This window comes from Candoia aspera, chromosome 5 (genome assembly GCF_035149785.1).
Source record: "Candoia aspera isolate rCanAsp1 chromosome 5, rCanAsp1.hap2, whole genome shotgun sequence".
NCBI classification, from domain to species: domain Eukaryota; kingdom Metazoa; phylum Chordata; class Lepidosauria; order Squamata; family Boidae; genus Candoia; species Candoia aspera.
The window spans coordinates 107,062,667-107,079,610 of record NC_086157.1 but is presented as its reverse complement, the minus strand read 5'-3'; the positions used below and the strand labels follow the sequence as shown (position 1 = coordinate 107,079,610).

The window sequence follows — 16,944 nt, the reverse complement described above, 5'->3', positions numbered from 1 at the left end:
CTTTCTCATCATTTTTTCTTAAAGATTTTGAAGATTATGATTGCATCCTGCCTTCCAAACAGAAAAGAAGATGTCGGCCATTGTGTAGAAAATGCTTGGAAAGACCAGTTGTCCATCAGCTTGATTGCTTCGATTCCTCCAAAGACTTGCTGATTGCTTTTTAACAATGGTCACACTTTGTCATCTCATCATGCTTCCAATACTGGCTTAAACAGCTTCCTAAAATGCTCCTTCTGCTTCTTATCTGGTTCTTGAAGGAAGATGTTTGGGGGAACTTTAGTCTTTTGGTTTCTGCTCAGTCCAATGAAAGACGGGTGGTGGCCTACATGCCTGGAGATATTATTATTGGGGCTCTCTTCTCTGTCCATCATCAGCCAACTGTTGACAAGGTCCATGAGAGAAAATGTGGAGAGGTAAGAGAACAATATGGAATCCAGAGAGTGGAAGCAATGCTTCATACCCTTGACCGCATTAATCAGAACCAAACTCTATTACCGAACATAACCCTAGGCTGTGAAATAAGGGACTCATGTTGGCATTCGGCGGTTGCTCTTGAGCAGAGCATTGAATTCATCCGCGATTCTCTCATCTCAGCAGAAGAAGAGGAAGGACTGATGAAGTGTGTTGATGGCTCTACTTCTCCATACCACTCCAAGAAGCCCATTGTTGGTGTGATTGGTCCTGGGTCCAGTTCCGTGGCTATCCAGGTCCAAAATCTGTTGCAGCTTTTCAACATACCTCAGATTGCCTACTCTGCCACAAGCATGGACTTAAGTGACAAGACTTTATTCAAGTATTTCATGCGAGTGGTACCTTCAGACGCACAACAGGCCCGTGCTATGGTGGACATTGTCAAGAGGTACAACTGGACTTACGTGTCTGCAGTACATACTGAAGGTAAAAAAAATATTTTTTCTTTTTTCATTTTCCTACATGATGTTCCACGTTGCAGTTTTTATGTATAATATACTCTCTCTGCCTGTGTTTAACTACACAAACACACACACACACTCAATATTCTGGATTTACTGTTTAATATTTAGGGTTAAATAGTGTTGCATTTTGTCTACCTCTCATGAATGTCATAGTGATACTATTTATTATATGTCAAAATAATTTATAATCATTTCATTATTATAAACATTAGTTTTACATCTAGATGGAACCCAGTAGAAGTGATTATGGCTTGATTTGGTTTGACTAGTTAATCTTGATTAGCATCCCAATTCTAGGCATGCTTCCTTGGTAGTAGCACCATTGAGTGCAACAGAATACCCCCCAGTAAGTGTGCTGGGGAATGCAGCCATTATTAATTCATTGTTTAAGCAATATCTTGTACTTAGTGCCGTGAAGTATTTGTATACATCATCATAATTAAGAGGCTAATGATATAGTATGTTGTGTTAATTCAACAATAGACTGAAGGTAAGTCTTCTCCTTTCTAGGGGTTTTGTTTTAGGCAACCGCTTAGTGCAGCTGCAGATTTAAACATCCGTATGATCCCATTTGTTCCAATTTATTTTATATAATCAAACGGTATGACATGGTTCCACAGGGACTTCTGTTGATGATGTTTTATAGTGTTACTTGTCTTCACTATATTTTGAGCGGCAGTAGGATCACTGCTTATGCTTCATATTCTTCGTTTCCAGTTGATTCTCTATTTCCAGTGTTCAGATTCAAAGAGTTTTGGGATTCTTGGTGGAATCAAGGGACACACTGCATAGCACTGTATAAAATATGGTAATAATTCAGCCCTTCTTTTCAATTCATGATTCCATTTTCCTTTTGGAATAGGCTTTATTCCAGGCAGAGATGAATCTCCCTGGGCAAAAGTATATTGTGGACTGTAGAAGCTTTAATATACTGTATGATATTAATCTATCATCATGCTGGAAAACGGTAGGAGGGAATGCTCCGTACTATGCCTTGAGGTCCTTAATGAAAGGTGGGGTATAAATCAAACAAACAATGATGCTGAGAAACCTGGATCAGCATGAACCCTTTTATTTTATATATGACTTGTTAAAAAACTTAATTTTGTATGCTATGTCCTGCCTTTCCTTTAAGAATTCAAAGAGGCTTCCATGGGAATCTTTCCTCAATTTATTGTGAGATAAGTTGGGCTGAGAGAGAGGTCTGATCCAAGCCACCAGTGAGCTTTCATGAACTAGAACCTGGGTCTCTCCGCTCCAACACCTTAACCACTATATCATGCTAGCTCTTATCAAGCCAATTCGACAGTTTGGGATTAAAAGAGAGGTGATTTCATGGATTGTAAATTGACTAAAGAATAGGAGTGGAAGAGTAGGAATCAATGAATAATTTTCAAATCCTAGAGAAATTTGGATCCCCTAGTGGTCAGTGTTCAGTGTCCATTTATACACAAATTATATATATATATATATATATAATTTGTGTATAAATGATCTGGAAAGATTCTTTGCCTTCCATGTCAAGCTGTTCTTGACATGGGTAACGGGAGGCACTGCAACAAGGTGAATGTTGCTGACGTCAGTCTCCTTAGATAGCACGTCATGTGTTGAACTTGGTGCTAATGGGAAGAAGTTTTTCCATGTCATTAACCACTTAAGCAAAGTGCTTAACCCAAAAGTCCTTTAGATGACATTATGAAAATGCCTGGCTAATTAGCTTAATGAAACAGGGCAACGGTCTGACTATTCATCACAATGGTGGCAGCTATAAACAATATAAGAGATAATGGTACATGCAAAGTGGGTGAGACAGCAAGGCCAATGCTTGGTAATTGGGGACACTGTATTCTTTGGGTGGATAAGCATCTTGATCATGCCCAGAGTAAAAGGTTATCTGGTAGTGCCAGTTAACAAATCACATCTGCAAGGCATAACGAAGATGATGTTCAGCCTGTCCTCTTGTGATGTGCCTGAATGGAAACATTTTAGGGTGTTCCATGGAGAACTTGCTCAGTCATGGTCCTCTGACGTTTGTAGGGTACTACCTTGAACAGTGTCTTTGCATCAAACTGTTGGGTTTCTCCCCCAGCCTTGCATCTTATCTCCCATGGTTCTTCTGAAGTTGCAAGGCTTATCCAGAGAATATTCAGGATTTGCTGAATAGGATGTTCATGGCTGTTCATACTTTTCTGTTGCTTTCTGCTAGCTCTGTTAGAAGGGAAGGGCATGGATAGGGCTTAAAAAAACCACTGCTTTTCTAAAAAAAAAAAATTTGCATGGGACTGTATCTGAGAGTAGTCTAGCTGGACCAACCTTATTGAAACTAATAACTGTTCCTTCTCATATTTTGCTGCTACTTTCCTCTCATTATTTATTCTTTGAATTATTACATAGCAAACTCTCTTTCTAGTTACGTATGACTCCTGCTGACATCATGGACAAAACCATGACGTTTTCTTGGTGACTCTAAGGAAGGGGTTGGTTGCTGCCTTCCTCTATGACTTCACTTTTTTTTTTTCAATTCCACAGTCTAGTTTCCAGCCCTAGAATTCCCTGGGCTTTCCATTCTTTGGAAGGTGGACTCTGATCCTGGTCCTAACCATGCCTGACCCTAATTAGCTTTCAAATCAGGCAGTGTTGGCCAGGGATTGCCACCTGCTGAGGCTTTTGAGAGGCCATTTTGCTATATAGTGTGGTGAGCAAATGGCTTCTCAAAATTCCCCATCCAGAAAGCCTTGATGATGTCAGAAAAGTAGGTCTTGTTCATTCTGAAAAAGAAAAAAGATGTGGACTGCTGCAGATTCTAAATTGCTTCTCAGTTTTAACCTGTAGAGAGCCATGGAGATGGCCATGAAGGGAGTATTCAGAAGCTATTACAGAAACAACAAGGGCAGAAGCATTCCTTAAGACCTGGGAAAGAAGATAGTATTAGGAAGAGACTCAGGCTGGTTCATTCCTGATTCACTGGTTTATATGAAGGAGGGAAGTAATGGTGTCCTAACAGCCAGGAACCATGCTGAGACAAGGAACAGGTCTCTAGTGTTTTATTGCTGCTACATAACAGGAAAATCCTAACAAACTAAAGAAGCGTGGGAAAAACCCAGACATATAAACCCCAAAGACTAAGGCGGGCCCGATCTGTGTCTCTTTGAATGGCCACCTAATTCCTCAGTACTATGCATGCGCTTTACAGCCTGGATGGGAGCCCCCTGCTCTCCATCCATACTCATGACAGATGGAGTTTTTAAAGGTTAATAAAGAACTCCAAGCAGCTAACAACAATCTGGCAAAGTGGAAGCGTGAAACAAAACTTGCACATTTAAGCTTAATTACGTTCAGAAAATAAATTCAGTCTTCATACAGTAGTTAGATGAAGTAAAAATAGAGATAGCTTACTTTTATTCAGTAGATCTGGATACAGGTAGATTCATAGTAGAAGGTACTTAATCATCACTGGTTCTTTGTAGACCTTCTTATGGAAATAGAAATGTCTACATGCAAACAAGATGAAAAGGACAAGAGCTGCATTCTGCAGCACCTCCTGCTTGCAGGTGTGCCAAAAGGTAAAATGGAGGTTGTTAATCCCCAAACCTGAGGTGGAGGAGGAAGTGGAAATCAGGTGACCCATGTGACATCCCACAAGCACAATAGAGATGCGTTTACTAGAAAGACCCACCCTTATGCTTATGAGGCAATGCTGAGTTGACCTCTGATAATTCCAACAGGAAGGTAAAACAGAAGCAGACTTAGAAGATTCTGTCATTATAGCCCAGTATTTCTCAGCCTTAGCAACGTTAAGATCTGTGGACTTCAACTCCCAGAATTCCCCAGCCAGCATGGCTGGCTAGGGAATTCTGGGAGTTGAAATCCACAGATCTTAACGTTGCTAAAGTTGAGAAACACTGTTATAGCCTATCTCAATAAAATAGAGTTCTCCTCTTCTTATGGAGTCAGTTTCTAGATCTGATCTACCTTGTAGGGATGATATAACCAGACGACTTGTGTAGCACAGTGAGTGAGGTGTTAAATACTAAGAAGCCCATTCTCAGTTTTGGAACCACCTTGGATAACTGCCAGTCACTCACTTTTGGCCAAATCTATCACAAAAGGTTGTTGTTGGAGGAGAGAATATTACATATGCTCCCTTGCAGTTGGTATAAATCTATCATGTAAATAAACATCAGAGACTTGACTAGAGCTGTAAAGATGTGAAAAACCCACTTAAAAAAAAATCAGGTGATTAAAAAAACACACTCAAACCAAGCCAAAAAGAAAAGCCCCTTCCCCTCCTCCCCCGAATGTGTCTATCCCCCTCATTACTTTTAAAACCTTCAAGCCTAACCAGTGATTTAATGCTGAACAATAGCCCACAAAGAGCCACAATTTTATAAATAAAATTTGAAATTGGCATTATATTCAGTTTCATAAGTAGGTGAGTTTGTTGGTTAATTGGCATGGAAGAACATTGTACTACAGGTAGTCCTTGCTTAACAACCACAATTGGGACCAGAATTTCAGTGGCTAAGTGAAGTGGTCATTAAGGGAATATGAACCAATTTTATGACATTTTTTTGAGGAAGTCTTTAAGCAAATCACTGCAGGTGCTAAGCAGACCATGTGGTTGTTAAGCAAATCATGCTGTTCCCCATTGATTTTGCTTGCCAGAAGCTGGCCAGGAAGGTCAAAAATGGTGATCATGTGACCATGGGATGCTGTGATGCTCATAACTGCGAACTGGTTGCCAAGCACCCAAATCGTGTTCATGTGACCGCAGAGATGCTGCAATGGTCATAAATGTGAGTACCAGTCATAAGTCAGTTTTTCCAACACCATTGTAAGTCCAAACCATCACTAAATGAATGGTTGGTAAGTGAGGACTACCTGTATAACATTTGTGGGGACCTACCCACAGGGACGCGGTGGCGCTGCGGGTTAAACCGCTGAGCTGTCGATCGGAAGGTCGGCGGTTCGAAACCGCGCGGCGGGGTGAGCTCCCGTTGCTCGTCCCAGCTTCTGCACACCAAGCAGTTCGGAAACATGCAAATGTGAGTAGATTAATTGGTACCGCTTCGGCGGGAAGGTAACGGCGTTCCGTGAGTCATGCTGGCCACATGACCCGGAAGTGTCCTATGGACAACGCTGGCTCCAAGGCTTTGAAACGGAGATGAGCACCGCCCCCTAGAGTCGGACACGACTGGACTTTACGTCAAGGGAAACCTTTACCTTTACCTTTACCCACAGTGCATGTTAGAATTTTACTGCTAATATTAAAATATTTGTCCCCCCGTTTTTTCCCTCCCATATTCCATGGATGTATCTGAAAAAAATCCACTGAGTGAATGCATTAGAAGATTTGATGGTTACATGCTGCTGGTTGCAGACTTACAAAATGAACTTTTTGGTGTATATGGAGAGATAGTCTTTATTCATTGGCCCCGATCCAACTAAATTAGTTGCGGCTAATAAAGTGCCTGTGATTTCAGAGGGGGAAAGTCCAAAAAACTGCATTTGGAGCAATGCCTTTAGGGGCTTCTTCTTGCTATTGTTAAGAGGAAAAGATTTTCTTTTCATTTTCATTCCAAGAAGTTTATTTCACATTTGGCCATGAAGCTGCTGAGATGGCTAATACCCAGTTCAGTGTATAAAATTCAGTAAAACAAATGAACGTTGAAAGAAAAAATAATCAGAGAAACAACCAGCAATAAAAGCAATTAGAGCTGCACCCACTAACAGCCTTCTAGCAATAAAATGTTTCATCTGCTCACTCCCTGAGCCTAGGTTCCATGCTTCAATAGCTTCCCCTCTCATCAAAGGAAATTAAATTTGTAATGGACTTTCTAACAAACAGCAACTTCCTGGAGAAGACTTTTGGGGCTAGGCTACAAACTTCAGATGGAAGCCCCAGTATTATTAAATGCATACTTTTCTCCAACCGACCAAGATTTGAGATATCATACCTGTTCTGCATATACTGGAAATCAGAAGACGCTTAATCCTTGGAAGAAGAGCAATGACAAATCTCGATAAAATAGTTAAGAGCAGAGACATCACACTGACAACAAAGGGCCGCATCGTTAAAGCAAAGGTGTTCCCCGTAGTAACTTATGGCTGCGAGAGCTGGACCATAAGGAAGGCTGAGAGAAGGAAGATCGATGCTTTTGAACTGTGGTGTTGGAGGAAAATTCTGAGAGTGCCTTGGACTGCAAGAAGATCAAACCAGTCCATCCTCCAGGAAATAAAGCCAGACTGCTCACTTGAGGGAATGATATTAAAGGCAAAACTGAAATACTTTGGCCACATAATGAGAAGACAGGACACCCTGGAGAAGATGCTGATGCTAGGGAGAGTGGAGGGCAAAAGGAAGAGGGGCCGACCAAGGGCAAGGTGGATGGATGATATTCTAGAAGTGAAGGACTCATCCCTGGGGGAGCTGGGGGTGTTGATGACCAACAGGAAGCTCTGGCGTGGGCTGGTCCATGAAGTCATGAAGAGTCGGAAGCGACTGAACGAATAAACAACAACAAAAACTGCATATACTTCCAAATGAAAATGAACACAGAAATTTATGTCATGGCATGTCCCTCTATTTGCCAAGCTGTAAAACTGTCCCTTGAGATCTTCTGTAGTCTCCATACATCAGAACAAGGCACCAAAGCATTTTGATTGACTGTGTCATGACTGGTGGGGATGTTGTTTTCATAGCTTCCTACAAGGGAGGGAAAAGCAGCTAACATACAGGGCCAAAAGATGGATAAAATATGAAATCATTAGTCTTCTATCAACAGAGAGGCAAGGAAGAAAGCTTCTGAGCCATCTGATCAAGTTGTCCGGAGTAATTCTGCAATATGCATTTCCAAGCACTTCCCCCCTTTTTTAACCCTTAAATTTAAATTTTCTATGGACAGTTTATATTTTAGGAAGGTCATATGTTTATCAATAATTGTATAACAACTGGATTGGATGCTTGCATTTTTCTTCTCTTTGCACCATTACATTGTTGTTATTGCTGTTCTTATTATTAGTTTCTTGGATAAAATACAGTTTAAAAAACTTAGCCCATCACTACATGAGCTTAAATAATGTACTGATTTCTAGATTGCATTTCATTTTAACATGGGATAATATTTAACTGTGTGATTTTCTTGCCCCCATTGTTCACTCTCAGATTGCTCCACCTCTTGGCTGCCTCACTGCTGGGGCAAGCTATACCACTCCCACCATCTTTTCCCAGTTTAAATGCTTTATCCTGAGTGGGTGCTGAGCTCCTTGTCCTAAGAGATGCCTTCGAAGGAAGTTGTGAGCAGGAGCAATGATGTTGAAAGGAGACAAAACAAACTTTCAGTGGGGAAAAAAGTGAGAAACTTAAAAGAAAAAAGCCAAAATGGACAAATTTCCCTGACTTTATAGAAGAGAAACGGTGTTCTGGGCAATTTTCAGGAGCTTTCCATCTCCTGCAACAAAGGAAAGGAACAGGTCCAGAATCAGATGACCCAACTTCTTCTGGGCTGCTTCTACTGCAGCAACAGAATTAAAATAAAAGCATAGTAGGGCAGATGTTTTGCAGCTCCTTTTCTTGCATGGATCTCTTTTCTTCAGAAGAAATTAGGAGCCTCAAGACAAAATCCACAACTCATCACCTGCATCAAACCTCAGATGTTCCTCTTCTTTTCTGAGTTTTGCCTTCTTCTTCTTCTTTGTTGCTGACAAATAGCATCCTCCCATCCCACCCTTTGCCATCAGGTTGGTTGGAAGGGCCAAAAAGTTACCTTCTCCAATAAGTTGAGCTTGATCCCTAGAGACTTCATGGATACATCCACATGATATTTTTGGCCACAGTACAGTTTGTCACTGCCTTTTTCTGGGCGGTGGCCTTTCCCCCTCAACTATGCAGCCTGAAGTCACTTCTCTGACTTCTCTGGTGGGCTCCCTTCCAAGTACTAATCAGACTGCTTAGCTTCTGCTAAAACAGGAAGGGTAAAGCAGGAGCAAATGGGAGCAGAAAAGTGAGTTATCCCAGTCTCTTTCCCCATCCAATGATGGCTTGGGGAATCTACTCAGTGGGTGGCTTTTTCCTGGATAGAAGTTCTAACCAAGTAGTTCCACCATGCCTGAATTCAACCCCAAGCCAGTAGCTTGTCTCCGGTTGGCAAGCAAGGACGTGGCTTTCTTGGGTAAGGGATGGACAGACAAGGAAGTCACTACATGGCCACGGCAATGAGGATGCAGAGAAGCAGCCAGATGGACGTCGCTCTGTGTTCCTCCATTCTGCCTTCTGAGGCAAAGATGTGTGGAAGAGTTAACCTTGGGAAGAAATGATCTTTAAGCAAGAAGGTCTTCCACATATATTGCATATTATGTAGCAAGGCAACCTTGAGAAGTTAGGATATGGCTTTTAAGGGGAAAAGAATTGATCAAATAACTGAAATCAGAATATATAAACATTTTAAATGTTTATAAATATTGTATGTCAGTCAGAGCACAATAAAGGGAAAGTTAGAAGCTAAATATTGACCTATAATGTTTAGTTGTTTCTCCTTCTCCAATAATAATAATAATAATAATAATAATAATAATAATAATAATAATAATGTCAGAGATTCAAAAAGATCTTTAAAATGTTTTTATGGTTATTTTTTTTATCAACAATATACTGACCACTAACTGTACAACTTTTGCAACTTCTTTGTCATCTTACTGGTACCATAAGTTCATTTTTTTAATATATATTTTATTAGAATTTTTCAATATAGTACAAGTATACAAAGCAAACAAGAAAGAAGGTAAGAAATAGAGGGAAAAAAGGAGGTAAACAAAAAAGAAGGTAAGAAATAGAGGGGAAAAAGGAAATGAAAGAAAGAAAAAAAGAAAGAAAAAACACAATTATGCCTTCCACCCTTCTTTCTATCGAGTAATTCTCATCTTAATCTTTTCCCCATCCTCTTCATCTCTTTGTAATCCCCACTGATATCATATCTTTGTATCATTTTTTTTACCCTTGCTTGTTTTCTCTTTAAAAAAAAAACTAAAAAAATAAGCAGAGAATTAACTATGGCATTCCAAGGGCAAAAGAATACTTAAGGCTCATGGAAGCATCTAGTCGTCCACTACAAAAAAACAGACCTAGACTATTTCAGTAAATCTTGTTTGGTCTGATTAATCTAATACTGAGATTTCTCAAGCTGCCTCCATCCCTGTCTTCTCCTGGAATACTGCCTATCTCTTTCTCCTACCACAAAATATCAGAAATTACCTGATTACAGAAATAAAGAAGGGAGAGCATTAGAGGCTGGCTTATGGGAATCTGTCCAGATCCTTAATAAGAGATCCTCAATGGGTTGCATGACCAGGAGAAAAGAAGGGCAAGAGTGGAAACTGTATCAACATCCTAGGCTGCTGCCTAACTACTACTGCACTGGGGATTCTTTTCTGTAGCTTCCAACAATATCTGGCCCAATTTTTATGACAAATTTTCTTTTATCAGCTTTTCCCACCACACCAGATTTGTCCCCATTCTGTCCTCTATTTAGAGAGTTATCCTACTGATGGAGAGACAGACAGAGAGTTCCAAGCCTCTTTACATAATGCCTTGCCTATATTCCACAAAACAGCAGTCTCATCACTCTGTTTACACACCGGCTTTTACGAGGAGGGGGGAATGGAAGGGAGGGGAACGTTGTCTGGAGTATCTATTTGGTAGAGCACCAGAACAATTATACCTTTGTTGTCCTTGTTGCTCTAGGTTCAGGCAGGAAATCGTGCAGGTGACCAATTTGCACTTTGGCATTTCTTCTACTGGAAATGTCCTTCATAGACTGTTTGTTGACCACGGCAAAGTTCAGTGTTTGGGAGAGAGTCAGATAAGAGGACTGACTCCAAAAAATGTATTGGAAAGGTTAATTGGGATTGCTCATGACAGAAGCATATAAAATTATGCATGGTGTGAACAGGAACACATTTTTCTCCCTCTCTCCATGTAAGACTCAAATCAAAGGACACCCAGTGAAGCTGGGTCACAGGAGATTAATGAATCTCCTATGGAAAAGGAATAATAAAGGAACAATGGCTTCTTTTTTTTTAATCCATTCAATCTTGTCCAATTCTCGGAGACTTCCTGGACAAGTCCCAGCAGTTTTCTTGGCAAGGTTTTTCGGAAGTGGTTTGCCATTGCTTCTTTCCTAGGGCTGAGAAAAAGTGACTGGCCCAAAGTCACCCAGCTGTCTTCTTGCTTAAGGCGGGACTAGAACTCACGGTCTCCCGGTTTCTAGCCTGGTGCCTTAGCCACTAGACCAAACTAGCTCTCATGTCTTCTTATCTATGGGTACTTGGAATTTTATCATAAGATATGGAGATAAAATCAATCAGAATGACTTTTAGATAGGTCAGAAAATATGTGGAACTCAAGGCTGCCATTAAACATGATGGCTATGTATTAATTTCCAGTACTGGGGGTAATATAGTCTCTCAGTACATTTGCTAGGGAACATGAATGGGAGGCTATTGTTGTATGCTTACAGGACCTTTTAAAAATATGGTTAGTTGCTCTGGACCCCCACATGTAGTAGAGCTCCTCCACGTATGGTGTTTAAAATTACTAGATAGAATATTTTTCACTCAGGCCAGCAGAACTAATCCACTGAGTTATTTCAGGATTTCAGGTTTCCCCACACCTGAATATTAGGGGGAATTTGAGGACAGTAAGAGCTGTGAAGCAGTAAACTGTATGCCAAGGGCAGTGGTGGTTTCTCCTTCCCTGCAGGTTCTCAGATGGCCACCAGTTGAGGATGGTTTAATAGATTCCTGCTCTGAGCAGAGGCTGGGTTAGATGACTAACAAGTCCCTTCCAACTCATACATTCTCTGATTCTATGACTTTAATAGGCAAAAAACAATGCAGAAAAATATTACTTTGATATAGGATGCAAAACGGTTTGGGGTTGATGCACAAATGAACATACTGTCCCAGGCCTCCTGGAGTCTTAAAAAGGTTCTCTGTTCATAGCTTGTTTGTGGAAGAGTTATGGCCTTGATAGATCAGACGTAATATGACCCTTCTGATAATTTTGTTCTTCTATGAAACAGTTGACAGTAAGCTGTGAGCAGTAACTTTTTTTAACATTGTGATTAGACTATTTAATTGGTCTTCTGCAGATGATTAGGTCCTGCATTTCCTTTGCAGGGGTCGCAGTTTCAACAAGGTTTGTTTCTCTGAAGGAGAAATCTCTCCCTTCAGTGAAGAGACTAACATTCAGAAAGACTTGCTGGTAGAATTTGGGCAAGGCTAATTCCAAAGAGAAGAGCCAGTTTGGTCTAGTGGCTAAGGCACCAGGCTAGAAACCGGGAGACAGTGAGTTCTAGTTCCACCTTAGGCACAAAGCCAGCTGGGTGACCTTGGGCCAGACACTCTCTTTCAGCCCCAGGAAGGAGGCAATGGCAAACCACTTCTGAAAAACCTTGCCAAGAAAACTGCAGGGACTTGTCCAGGCAGTCTCTGAGAATCGGACATGATTGAACAGATTAAAAAAAAGATCCAAAGATGGATCTGGCATCAGTCTTGAAGGAAAAGAGCAGGACTCACTGAAGAGGGAAGACCAAAGCTAATTTTTTCAGAACACTGCAACAGCAGCTAGGACAGAACCCACTGCGTTATGACCAGACACGTATACTTGGTAATTAAACCTTTAAAATGCTATTAATGCACACTTGCACTCAGTAAGATAGAAAGTGAGGGAAGAACAAAACTACAATATATTCCCATTTGGTGAAGGGACTTTAGCAGACTCTTGCCAGACATCTCCCAGAGATTCAATCATTGCAAAATTTCACTGTTCAACAGAAGGTTGAATAAGGTGATGCCCACGGTCCCTTCCAACTGTAAAATAATATGCATCATTGACTCTTTGATTCAGTATGAATAATACATTTTTTGAAAATAATTAATAAATGCTTCAGGTTTTATTCAAGTGCAGCATTATAACAGTCCAACTTCTTTTCAGGCTTCTGTCTGAGAGTGAACGTTTCCACTGTTCAGAGTCATGTTAACTTTAATGTGGCTTTATTTTGCATTACACCACTAAGCTGCAGGTGGCAACCTCTTCAGTGCAGAAGTTTTTGGGCCTTCCATCAGTTAATATAAGGGTAAGGAAAACAATGACCTTATATTATAGGAGACTAGTCCTCATGCCCAATGCTTATTTGGCAATACAGTGCCTCCACAAACAATTCAACAGTAATAGATGGATTAATTTGTGTCTAAAACTATTTTCACAATTATTGCTAGATCAGGAGCTGTTGAATGACATAAATTATCATACAGTATTGAGGGACTATTTATTTTTTAAAGATTTTAGACAAGATAGAGAGCAGGTATGTAAGCTTAAATTGGCCAAGTGGTATCGATCTTTTAAAGAAGGTCAAGGAATGTCATATTATTTACAGTCTCTTACATCCCATTCCCTGAGACAAGCTTTCACAGAACTTCGTTTTCAAACAATGCCAACAGCTATTTGGATGGAATATATAAAGGATTATCAACTACACACCGTTTGTACATTTGTAATAACTCACAGGTGGAAGATTTGAGCCATTACTTATTACTTTGCAAATTATATCAGGAACCTAGAGGTAGATTTATCATGCCTTTGTTAATCCAACTGAATCATTCCAGTTTAGAAGACAAAATATACTTTCTGTTGGCTGATGTTGATGAATGTGTAACAAAACAAGTTGCATTGTTTGCAATGGCCACAAGGAAGATACGAAAGCAGATGTTGACAAATAGTGCTGTTAATATTAGAAGGGATGTATTGAACTGATATGGATTGCTGTAATTTTATATGAATTTTGCTAAAACCTAGGGCTGCAAATAAATGTATATACAATAAACAACTAATAAACTAAGTAGAAAAAGAAAATGTAAGTTTTCTCAGCATATCATATATTACAACATATTAGAAATTATATTAACATTTCTAATTTAAAGAGAAAAAAATAATAATACTGTACTGTTAAAAAACATGGTGAAAGCTGTGCCAAAAGGAAACATATTGCATCATTGTTTCACTAGTGGAAAAAACTGCCTTTTCAAAAACGGACAGATTACACACCTCCTGCATCCAATCCTTAATACGTGGAACATTACTACTTTTCCAATTTCTCAAAACAATTATCTTAGCACTGTTTCATGACTGATATAGCCAAGTTCCTCAAAGACAAAGTTTTGGAGCATCATTCAGCATAATCTTAACATCTTTAAATGATTTCCCCTTTTGTTGTTGTTTATTCGTTTAGTCGCTTCCGACTCTTCGTGACTTCATGGACCAGCCCACGCCAGAGCTTCCTGTCGGTCGTCAACACCCCCAGCTCCCCCAGGGACGAGTCCGTCACCTCTAGAATATCATCCATCCATCTTGCCCTTGGTCGGCCCCTCTTCCTTTTGCCTTCCACTCTCCCTAGCATCAGCATCTTCTCCAGGGTGTCCTGTCTTCTCATTATGTGGCCAAAGTATTTCAGTTTTGCCTTTAATATCATTCCCTCAAGTGAGCAGTCTGGCTTTATTTCCTGGAGGATGGACTGGTTGGATCTTCTTGCAGTCCAAGGCACTCTCAGAATTTTCCTCCAACACCACAGTTCAAAAGCATCGATCTTCCTTCGCTCAGCCTTCCTTATGGTCCAGCTCTCGCAGCCATATGTTACTACAGGGAACACCATTGCTTTAACTATGCGGGCCTTTGTTGTCAGTGTGATGTCTCTGCTCTTAACTATTTTATCGAGATTTGTCATTGCTCTTCTTCCAAGGATTAAGCGTCTTCTGATTTCCTGACTGCAGTCAGCATCTGCAGTAATCTTTGCGCCTAGGAATACAAAGTCTTTCACTGCTTCTACATTTTCTCCCTCTATTTGCCAGTTATCAATCAAGCTGGTTGCCATAATCTTGGTTTTTTTGAGGTTTAGCTGCAAGCCAGCTTTTGCACTTTCTTCTTTCACCTTCATCATAAGGCTCCTCAGTTCCTCTTCACTTTCAGCCATCAAAGTGGTATCATCTGCATATCTGAGATTGTTAATGTTTCTTCCAGAGATTTTAACTCCAGCCTTGGATTCCTCAAGGCCAGCTTGTCGCATGATGTGTTCTGCATACAAGTTGAATAGGTAGGGTGAGAGTATACAGCCCTGCCGTACTCCTTTCCCAATCTTAAACCAGTCTGTTGTTCCGTGGTCTGTTCTTACTGTTGCTACTTGGTCGTTATACAGATTCTTCAGGAGGCATACAAGATGACTTGGTATCCCCATACCACTAAGAACTTGCCACAATTTGTTATGGTCCACACAGTCAAAGGCTTTAGAATAGTCAATAAAACAGAAATAGATGTTTTTCTGAAACTCCCTGGCTTTTTCCATTATCCAGCGGATATTGGCAATTTGGTCTCTAGTTCCTCTGCCTTTTCTAAACCCAGCTTGTACGTCTGGCAATTCTCGCTCCATGAACTGCTGAAGTCTACCTTGCAGGATCTTGAGCATTACCTTACTGGCATGTGAAATGAGTGCCACTGTTCGATAGTTTGAACATTCTTTAGTTTTTCCCTTTTTTGGTATGGGGATATAAGTTGATTTTTTCCAGTCTGATGGCCATTCTTGTGTTTTCCAAATTTGCTGGCATATAGCATGCATTACCTTGACAGCATCATCTTGCAAGATTTTGAACAGTTCAGCTGCGATGCCGTCGTCTCCTGTTGCCTTGTTATTAGCAATGCTTCTTAAGGCCCACTCAACCTCACTCTTCAGGATGTCTGGCTCTAGCTCACCGACCACACTGTCAAAGCTATCCCCGATATTGTTATCCTTCCTATACAGGTCTTCCGTATATTCTTGCCACCTTTTCTTGATCTCTTCTTCTTCTGTTAGGTCCTTGCCATCTTTGTTTTTGATCATACCCATTTTTGCCTGGAATTTACCTCCAATGTTTCTAATTTTCTGGAAGAGGTCTCTTGTCCTTCCTATTCTATTGTCTTCTTCCACTTCCGTGCATTGCTTGTTTAAAAATAATTCCTTATCTCTTCTGGCTAACCTCTGGAATTTTGCATTTAATTGGGCATATCTCCCCCTATCACTGTTGCCTTTTGCTTTCCTTCTTTCTTGGGCTACTTCTAGTGTCTCAGCAGACAGCCATTTTGCCTTCTTGGTTTTCTCTTTCTTTGGGATGTATTTTGTTGCCGCCTCCTGAACAATGCTGCGAACTTCTGTCCAGAGTTCTTCCGGGACCCTATCTACTAAGTCCAGTCCCTTAAATCTATTCTTCACCTCCACTGCATATTCCTTAGGAATATTAGTGAGCTCATATCTAGCTGATCTGTGGGTCTTCCCTAATCTCTTTAGTCTGATCCTAAATTGTGCAAGAAGAAGTTCGTGATCTGAACTACAGTCAGCTCCAGGCCTTGTTTTTACCGACTGTACAGATGTCCGCCACCTTTGGCTGCAAAGGATGTAATCAATCTGATTTCGGTGTTGTCCATCTGGTGAAGTCTATGTATAAAGCCGTCTCTTAGGTTGTTGGAAGAGAGTGTTTGTTATGCAGAGTGAATTGTCTTGGCAAAATTCTATCAGCCTGCGTCCTGCTTCGTTTTGTTCTCCCAGGCCATACTTACCTGTAATTCCAGGTGTCATTTGACTGCCCACCTTAGCATTCCAGTCTCCTGTGATGAAAATAACATCTCTTTTAGGCGTGTTGTCCAGTAGGTGCTGCAGATCCTCATAGAACTGCTCTACTTCAGCTTCTTCAGCATTTGTGGTTGGGGCGTATATTTGGATCACTGTGATGTTAGATGGCTTGCCCTGAATTCGAATTGAGATCATTCTGTCGTTTTTTGGGTTGTATCCGAGCACTGCTTTAGCCACTTTACTATTAATTATGAAGGCTACTCCATTTCTTCTGTGGTCCTCTTGTCCGCAGTAGTAGATCTGGTGGTCATTTGATGTGAAGTGGCCCATTCCAGTCCATTTCAGTTCACTGACGCCCA

The 16,944-nt window shown here is 40.6% G+C and overlaps 1 protein-coding gene across 1 annotated transcript in view; it reads left to right on the top strand.

Moving 5' to 3' along the window:
• Positions 1 to 206: 206 nt before the first annotated feature.
• The window catches only part of GRM5 (glutamate metabotropic receptor 5), a gene marked incomplete at its 5' end in the record, with an annotated part of 241,551 nt that continues 224,813 nt past the window's right edge, over positions 207 to 16,944 (top strand). Inside the window, one exon of the mRNA XM_063305907.1 lies at positions 207 to 897. Within this exon, the coding sequence (XP_063161977.1) occupies positions 207 to 897 (691 nt within the window). The remainder of the gene's footprint in view (positions 898 to 16,944) is intronic.